General features: G+C 45.1%; 1 protein-coding gene across 1 annotated transcript; it reads right to left on the reverse strand.

The window, feature by feature from the left end:
- Nucleotides 1–1,137: 1,137 nt before the first annotated feature.
- Nucleotides 1,138–5,850, reverse strand: LOC123141850 (peroxidase 2-like). The gene is made up of 3 exons (XM_044560915.1): nucleotides 5,805–5,850; nucleotides 2,054–2,298; nucleotides 1,138–1,878 (listed from the first exon to the last, which is right to left on the reverse strand). Exons 1-3 carry the CDS (start codon nucleotides 5,848–5,850, stop codon nucleotides 1,138–1,140), a joined length of 1,032 nt encoding a protein of 343 aa, XP_044416850.1.
- Nucleotides 5,851–9,624: the final 3,774 nt, after the last annotated feature.

Consider the following 9,624-nt stretch of genomic DNA (forward strand, 5'->3'; position numbering starts at 1 on the left):
TGGAAGTGAAGGTAAGGAGCTTATTACTCTTGGGTGTTTGAGCACCCTTGAGGTTGTTCCTCTTGGGTGCTTTGGTTCCCTAGACGGTTGGTGTTGCGGAGCTCAATCATTGTGGTGGAAAGCTCCGGGACAAGCTTCAGGGTCTCTAATTAAGTTGTGAAGATTGCCCCGAATGATTTGTATGGGTATCGGTAACCACCCCCAAGGGTTGCCAAAGTGTAAGGGTTCGGTGACCGCCCCCAAGGGTTGCGATTTGTATGGGTTCGGTGACCGCCCTCAAGGGTCCCTTAGTGGAATCACGACATCTTGCATTGCGCGAGGGCGTAAGGAGATTATGATGGCCCTAGTGCCTTTTTGGGGAGCATTGTGCCTCCATACCGCTCCAAACGGTGATTAACATCTGCAAGGGTGTGAACTTCGGGATACATTATCGTCTCCGTGTGCCTCAGTTATCTCTTACCGGAGCCCTTTACTTATGCACTTTACTTTGTGATAGCCATAGTGTTACATGTCATATATCTTGCTATCAATTAGTTTTTTATCTTGCTTAGTATAAGTTGTTGGTGCACATAGGTGAAAATGTATCAATCGCCTTGCTAGTTTTGCGTGAAAAAAAACAAATCAAGCAGTGCAAATGCATCGATCGTCATGGTAGTTTTTTTTGAAATAACGAGCTAGTTATTACTCCCTCTGTTTCAAAATAAGTGTCGCTGATTAAGTATAACCTTCTTTGGCATAATTAAGTATAACTTTTTTGAGGGATTAATTAAGTATAACTTCGTAGTAGTAAATCAACAACTCTTACTTTGGGACAGAGGGAATAGATTTTTTATAAGCAGGGTTAGTGTGTTTCTTTAGATTCAGCTCCCTGCACGATAGTGCTGAAATTCCCCTTTTAGAAAACTAAAGATACCTTGACAATATCATCTCTCCATAATAAAGTACACAGAAAAGATTCAATACAGATTTAAAACAAAGAATAAACCAATAAAATACATTTTCGTAGGAAAAGAACAGCACCAGTAATTTAGCTAGCACACACAAAAGCACCAGCTTATTCTGATTACTCTCGGTTACGAGGAGTCAAGAACTTAAGATAAGGGCACGCCATATTCTGATCAGCCATTCGTGAGCTGGTTAATTGACAAACTGGTAGTGCTTTCGGATCTGCCCGTTGGCCTCGGTCTTCACCTCGATGCTGCCCATTTTCACCATAGCCGCCTTGAATTGCTTCAACCACTCCCGCAGGTCCTTGGCGTGATTGTCCACCAATCTCGATGTCGTATCAGATGACATGAGCGCGGCATCTGACTTGAACAACACCTTGCGTTTCTGCACGTTGTCATAGTATTGGTTGTCCAGGTCATCGGGAGTCTTGGGATCCTGAACCACAGTGGGGTCGTCGCCGCGGCTGCACTGCCCCTGCAGGGATGCAGCTAAAGTTGGATCCATCGATGAGGGGTTTGGGGGGAGGCGGTCACGGAAGGACGAGCAGTGGGAGATCCCGACCGTGTGGGCGCCCGAGAGGGTGACCATGTCCTCGAGGCTGAGCCCCTTGACCCTGAACATATCCTCAAGGACAGTGATGTTCGTGAAGGGAGGGGGCAGGTTGGGGAGGGTCTCGCTGGCGAGGGACACGTTCCCGTCGTAGCGGCCAGCCGGCATGTCGAAGTTGGACTTCCTGTCACCCAATAGGAAGTCGAGGAAGCCGAACTTCTTTTTTTCGGTTAGCAAGATGGTGGCGTCACGCCGCGCAAAGGCCACGATGTCGGTGCACGAGACGACCCCCTCACACTCCTTCTCAAGCTTCTCCTTGGCCGCGTCGATCACCTCGTAACCGCGGAGGCTGGGGAAGTTGGGGATGCCGAACTTCTCCGGCTACGGGTTGGCCATGGTGTTGTCAAAGAGAACCGAGGCATCGCAACCCTGGGCAAAAAGGTTCGTTAGTGCCTCACAAACATATCCATGCACGCGTAAATATCCACACGTTATTCAAAAAAAAATCCACATGTATGGACGTAGCATGAATTATATACACTGTAGTAGGAAGTACCCTGACGAAACAGTCGTGAAAGAAGAGGCGGATGAGCGCGGCGCCGATGCCAGGGTCGGCCTTTTGAGCCTCCTCCACGACCTCCCTCACGATCTTCTCCACGTTATGGCACGTCTTGTGGTAATAGCCCACGGTGAGTACTGCTGGTGCGGGTGCCGCAGGAGGTGGTGGGCTTGGGGTGGGCGGCAATGGGTTAGGATACCCGTAGCTCGCTTGGCATGTGTGCGCCACACAACCCAGCAATGCTACCAGAACCAGGGCAGCAAGCTTCACTAGTAGAAAAACGGCCTAATGTGAAGCACATTAGTACCGGTTTGTTACAAAACCGGCACCAATGTGTCCATTAGTGCCGGTTCGAACGGCTAGGCGGGCGGAGCTAATTAGTACCGGTTCGTTGCAAACCTTTAGTACCGGTTCGTGGCACGAACCGGTACTAAAGAGGATGTGTCACGCGGTCCGGCTGGGGCCCCACCAGCGCCTTTAGTACCGGTTCCTACCACAAACCGGTACTAGAGGTTTGTAGTTGCAGTTGTTTTTTAGTCCCACCTCGCTCGGCTAACAGGGTTTTTACCACCTTAAATATGTTACTTCTCAAACTATCACAAGCACTTGGTCTTCATTGAACTCTATGTGTAGAATTTGTGGCCGCAATATGAGTCTTCACCGGTTTCTAAACCGTTGAGGAGTCATGTTGAAAATTCAGATTGTACACAAAAAGATCATTGATGATCAATGTATTTTTTATGTATATTTTTACATGTTTACACCCTCACTCTGTCCTCTCAAACTCTGGACTTTTTTTGCGTTCAGCAGGCGCCATTCAAAGCCACGTCATCAACTTTCAACCATTTCCGACATAATTTGCTATTTTTAATGCATTTACTGATTTGTTTTGATATAATGGCCATGAAAATTGAAAAGCACTACAAATGAACTCTAAAAAGGTTGAAACTTGGTATGGTATCATCATTTCACCCGCATAGCATGTGCAAAAAAGTAGAGAGGGTCACCGCAAAAACTGGATGCACTTCGTGTACAAATTGGACAATCTCTTTTGTAGTATCAGGGTTTCGGACGAAAACTCATCTGTTACACCGGCAATTCAAAATTTTAATAACTTATTACAACTCCGCACTTTTTTTGCATTCAGCAGGCGCCATTCAAAGCCACGTCATCAACTTTCAACCCTTTCTGACATAATTTGCTATTTTTAATGCATTTACTAATTTGTTTTGAGCTAAATGGCCCTGAAATTGAAAAGCACTACAAATGAACTCTGAAAAGGTTGAAACTTGGCATGGTATCATCATTTCACCCGCATAGCATGTGCAAAAAAGTAGAGAGGGTCACGGCAAAAACTGGATGCACTTCGTGTACAAACTGGACAATCTCTTTCGAAGTATCAGGGTTTCGGACGAAAACTCATCTGTTACACCGGCAATTCAATATTTTAATAACTTATTACAACTCCAGACTTCTTTGGCGTTCAGCAGGCGCCATTCAAAACCACGTCATCAACTTTCAACCCTTTCTGACATAATTTGCTATTTTTAATGCATTTACTGATTTGTTTTGAGCTAAATGGCCCTGAAATTGAAAAGCACTACAAATGAACTCTGAAAAGGTTGAAACTTGGCATGGTATCATCATTTCACCCGCATAGCATGTGCAAAAAAGTAGAGAGGGTCACGGCAAAAACTGGATGCACTTCGTGTACAAACTGGACAATCTCTTTCGAAGTATCAGGGTTTCGGACGAAAACTCATTTGTCACACCGGCAATTCAAAATTTTAATAACTTATTACAACTCCGGACTTTTTTTGCGTTCAGCAGGCGCCATTCAAAGCCACGTCATCAACTTTCAACCCTTTCTGACATAATTTGATATTTTTAATGCATTTACTGATTTGTTTTGAGCTAAATGGCCCTGAAATTGAAAAGCACTACAAAAGAACTCTGAAAAGGTTGAAACTTGACATGGTATCATCATTTCACCCGCATAGCATGTGCAAAAAAGTAGAGAGGGTCACGGCAAAAACTGGATGCACTTCGTGTACAAACTAGACAATCTCTTTCGAAGTATCAGGGTTTCGGACGAAAACTCATCTGTTACACCGGCAATTCAAAATTTTAATAACTTATTACAACTCCGGACTTTTTTGCGTTCAGCAGGCGCCATTCAAAGCCACGTCATCAACTTTCAGCCCTTTCTGGCATAATTTGCTATTTTTAATGCATTTACTGATTTGTTTTGAGCTAAATGGCTTTGAAATTGAAAAGCACTACAAATGAACTCTGAAAAGGTTGAAAGTTGGCATGGTATCATCATTTCACCCGCATAGCATGTGCAAAAAAATAGAGAGGGTCACGGCAAAAACTGGATGCACTTCGTTATACAAACTGGACAATCTCTTTCGAAATAAATAGAAGAAAATAAATAAAGCAGAAAGGAAAAAAACTATATAAAAAACTACTCAGAAATAAATAGAAGTAAATAAATAAATAGAAAATAAAAAGCTATATAAAAAATTACTCAGAAATAAATAGAAGAAAATAAATAATGCAGAAAAGAAAAAAACTATATAAAAAATTGTTGGGGCGCTGCCTAGTGGGCCTGCCAGACCTCGGGTGTGGAAATTCAGGCCCAGAAGGGCCAGCAGGCTCACAGGGCAGCGCCCATAGTTAGGCCGAGAAGCCTGCTTTATAGAGGAGTTCGAAGGAGCAGCCGCGGCTGGGTTTATAAACCAGTGCGGTTGCCCTTCGCCCGGCGAGTTGGGACTAAACTTTGCGCCCCTCGCCTGGCAGCACACCCCCTTTAGTACCGGGTCGTGGCACCAACCAGTACTAAAGGGGGGGGTCTTTAGTACCGGTTGGAGCCACCACCTGGTACTAAAGGCCTGCCCTTCCCGCCGCTTGGCCTTGCCAAAACAGGCCTTTAGTACCGGTTGGTGGCTCCAACCGGTACTAAAGGTGCCTCCTATATAAGAAACACTTCGAAAAAATTCAGTTTTTCATCTCCCACTTCGCTCTCGCGCCGTGCCGCGCTGTCCCGCGCCGTCGCCGCCCCCGTCGCGCCGTCCCCGTCGCTCTGCCGTCCCGTACGTCGCCATCCCCTCGCCTCGCCGTCGCCGCCGTCGCCTTGGATCGACCTCGCCTCGCCGTCGCTGTCACCTAGACCTCGCTGTCGCCATCGCCTTGACCTTGCCCGCGTGCGCTGTGAGCGCCCCTCCCCCGGCCTCGATCTCCTCCCTCCACCGCGCGCCGCCGTCGGCGCCGGCCGCGCGCGCACACACACACACACAATTTTTCTGTTTTTAGTTTTTAGTTTTTTTTAGTTTTTTCTATTTTTATACAAAGTTTTAGGTGAATTAATTAATTAATGTCAAATGGTATATAGACATGTTAGTTATAATATAATGTCAAAGGTTTTTTTTCTGTTTTTATACAAATGTTATAAATTTTAGTATATAGAAATGTTAGAAATTTTAGAAATGTTAGTTTTAGCTAGAAGAATTAGATTAATTTCAAATTGTTAGACGATGATCGATGTTTTTTTAGTTTCTTATAATTTTAGTTATAGAAATTTAGAATTTGTATATAAGATATCACAATCCAATAATTTAAAAATGTTACATTTGCATATAGTTTTTGTTTTCAACGATGCCTGACCCGCATCCTCGCCGTCGACCCGTTCGCGACGAGACCCATGTCCGGGACTGGGCTCCATCGGGCTGGCACTGGGAGGTGCTACCTTCAGGGGTGCGCCGCTTGGTGAGGAACCCGGCCCCGGGTCCCATCGTCGACCCTGATCTCCTTTGGTGGCTTTCGCGTGGGCCACATTCAGTGCAGAGGGAGCCGGCCCTGCCGGAGGTGGTGCGTCGCCGTGTCAGGGAGGAGGATGAGCATGTCCGTCGCTACATGGCTGCTATGGACGTCAGATTCTCCAATACCTGGCAGGTTCTTTGGGCAGATGACCGGAGATATGATCATGTGATGGTTCCTTCTCTTTGGGTGTCCACCGCCCGCGCCTTAGGAACCGCGAGTGGCCTAGATTCTTCTGTAGTATTCGATCTTTATTAGCTAGCTAGCTAGTGATGTATTCGATATATAATATTCGAGACGATGTATTCGAGATCAGGTATATTATTAGAGATGATGTATTCGAGATTATATATTATTCGAGACGATGTATTCGAGATTATATATTATTCGAGACGATGTATTCGAGATTATATATTATTCGAGACGATGCATAATATGTATTATGATTCAGTTTTTCCTTATTGATTGCATCCATGCATTGTAATTTGAATTCTAAATTGTTTTATATTTATTTTGGATTAGTTAAATAAAAGCTATGGCGGACAATACCGGCAGAGAGGGAGAAGAGACCCTGTTCGAGATCATACGCAGCCCTCGCGGGCCAGATGATCAAAATGAAGACTATGACGGCTCCGAATATCTGAACAATACCGGGGAGGGTGATCATATGATATTCGATCGCGACGACCGAATTGATGAAGTCATGAACTATGATTATGATTATGATGACGCCGACAATGTTGATCTTGAAATAACATAGACGGGCGAGGTATATTTATATAAGCAGGCATCTGGTGATAACCGAGGAGCATATAATGCAGGCTGAAATGCTCGGTATGACTGTTGGACAACTCCTCGAGATCGAGCCCATGTCTTCGCTTAGAGAGGAGGAAATAAAACGGAAATATGTGCGCGGCGAACCTTTGGCCGAGCCCGGGGAGGTCAAGAACCTCCCAACGAGAGTGTATGAATTGCATCAATGGTACATGGAAATTTGCAAGACCCACAATCTAGAGTCCCTTATGGTGAAAGTCAAGGAAGAGGATTACTTCCATAAGCTAGCTCTGTGTATTGAGTATACAGAACTGTTTCAGTTATTCAATTATGACGCACTTGACAAATCTATCGTCAGTTGCTATTGTTTGTAAGTGATTTCTTTCTATAATTTAAGTCTCAAGCTAGCTCTAGTGCTCTCATTGATCATTACCTGTAATTATCCTCATTATATTCTTTTCTATGGTATTATGCAGGATGAAGATGTCCGAAATGAGAAAAGCTGGACGCCATGGCATTGGGTTCATTGACCCAAATACCATTAATGAAGAGACATGGTCATATGAATATTATAAACAAGAAGTAGAGAATAACATGCTAGAGTTCTTGAAGCGCCTCAATACCAATGCAGATATACTACTTCCTTACAACTTCCAGTGAGTCACACTGTCTTGTACTACAAAATCTGTTTTTTGTTACTAGCTAGATGTTAATAAGTGTATAGGGTTTAGGGTTAGTTGATAAGTGTTATGCACATACCCGCTTAATTTATACATGCAAACGTGCGCATGCAGGTTCCACTGGATCTTGGTAGACATTAAAGTTAAAGAAGGAAAAGTTGAAGTACTGGACTCACTGCTTAAAAAACCTAAAGAGTACTCAATCATGAGGGGGATAGTCAACAGGTAATTTCAATCATTATATATATGTTATGATATCAACTAATTAATAACTCTTTTATTCATTTTCTTTGCCGGCGGCCGGCAGGGCTTGGCAAAAGTTCATCAAAGACGTTTCAGGCCCGTTCAGAGAAAATCTGTATTGGTATCGACCCACGGTAATTAATTAAGTAGTACTAGCTAACTAGCTACCATGCAATCTCTTTAATTCTAGTTTCAATACCATTAATTATCATGCTTGATTAATTATTATCTGATTGAACTCTATTCTCGTACAGGCCATGAAGCAGGAGCCGGGGAATGATTTATGTGCATACTATGTTTGTGAGAACATTCGCATGATGACGTCCGAAAGTAGCACATCTGATAGACAGCTATGGGTACGTTTGTCAGACACTATACATAATTTTTACATCATTATCGATATCTAGTCACACAACTAATACATGCATATTGATCTATTCTTAACAGTTCAATGAGGTGCGGCAGAAGCTCCTACCAATGGATCGCGTACGAGCAATTGCAGAGGAAATAGCGGGATTTTTGCTCGACCAAGTCATAGATCCTAGAGGAGAATTCCATTACCCGCTACCACAGTAACGCCTCCATATAGGAGAAATTGTATATACCAAATTGTATATATATATATATATATATATATATATATATATATATATATATATATATATATATACGCGCTATTCGTCACCCTGGGTGAGGAATAGTTATTCTTCACCCCCTCTTCATTTTGACATCAATGCACCGTATTTTTACGTTTTGTAAATTTTGCCTTATTTTATACGTAAAAAGAGAATGTAAGAAAATATATACTCATCATAAAAAGTATTTTACGTTACGTAAAATTACGAATATAAAAACAGTGTAAAACATACATAAAATGCGATTTTTTCTATATTTTTATTTTATACCAAATTTTACGTAATGAATCAATATAAATGTAACTATCTGTATTCCAAACGTAATTTATTTATGAAACGATCGTAAGATTACCTCGGGTGAAGAATAACTTATTGTACATCCTGAATGATGAATAGTATTAGAATAACTATTTAGATCACAACTCCCGAACTAGACCCTCCCGAACTCCTGACAGCGAAAAAAAAGCACCCACCACCACCCCCACCACCCGACCCTCCCCGCCCAACCTCCCCACGCCCGCAACAAATCCCGCCGCCGCCGCGGTTCCCCGGCCCTTGCACCCACTGCCCTGGGAACCAGCCGCCATGCCGCTCCCGCCCTGGATCCGGCATCCAGCACCCGCCCCACGAGACTGGCGGCCCCGAACCTACCTCTTCATCTAGCTCTGCCGCCAAGATGCTCCCTGCCCGCCGGAGCCCCACTGTCGTGGGCTCGTGGCCCAACCTCCTGCCCGCCGGAGCCCCACTGTCGTGGGCTCGTGGCCCAACCTCCTGCCCGCCGTCGCGGCTGAGCCTCCACCCCGCCGATTTGCGTGTGAATCCTGCATCGCCCAGTGGTGCAGCCCCGGAGCAGGTTACCAGCAGGGAAGGTCCACGGCGAGGTGGCAGAGAAGTTCGCCCAAGGGTGAGCGGCAGCGGGGATCTCACCCGCGCGATTCCACCGACTCCCGGGGCGCCGCCGCTCGGCTCCTAGTGTGCCACCGCCCCAGCCACCTGCCCGTGTCATCAGTTCCCCGTGCTCCGTCAGCCCCTGACCACCTGCAGATCGAACCTTGGCCACTAGCACGCAGTCCACGCGGGGATGTACTGGCTCTCCCGCGAGTTTCGCCCCCATGCTCTACTCGAATCCATTCTTTCTACCGCTACATCGGAGGTTCGATTCTGCAATCAACGCGAGTTCAAAAGTGCACGAACTGAAGAAATACACTCCAGCGTTCATAAAAAACGCAGTGGTGAGCTCCTGCACAGCCGGCGTCCGGTGAGTGGATCGTTGCCTGCGTCCCCTCATGTCCTGATGCATCATCGTTGGCACCGAGGTAGCCTGCCTCGCTGGTCAAGTTAGCCCATGTCTAATTCTCCTTGTAGAAATTCGTCTACCCTGTACTTGTCCATAAACAAAACCAAAGGCTTGCTGCTT

This window comes from Triticum aestivum, chromosome 6D, assembly GCF_018294505.1.
Source record: "Triticum aestivum cultivar Chinese Spring chromosome 6D, IWGSC CS RefSeq v2.1, whole genome shotgun sequence".
Taxonomy (NCBI): Eukaryota; Viridiplantae; Streptophyta; class Magnoliopsida; order Poales; family Poaceae; genus Triticum; species Triticum aestivum.

Excerpts from the sequence above, each read along its gene's own strand:
- LOC123141850 (XM_044560915.1), bottom strand. The coding sequence starts at position 5,850 with ATGGGACCCGGGGCCGGGTTCCTCACCAAGCGGCGCACCCCTGAAG. Across the intron at positions 2,299-5,804 it reads CAAGCGGCGCACCCCTGAAG|CATTGCTGGGTTGTGTGGCG; the intron begins GTAGCACCTCCC and ends TGGTTCTGGTAG. Across the intron at positions 1,879-2,053 it reads TTCACGACTGTTTCGTCAGG|CCGGAGAAGTTCGGCATCCC; the intron begins GTACTTCCTACT and ends GCCAACCCGTAG.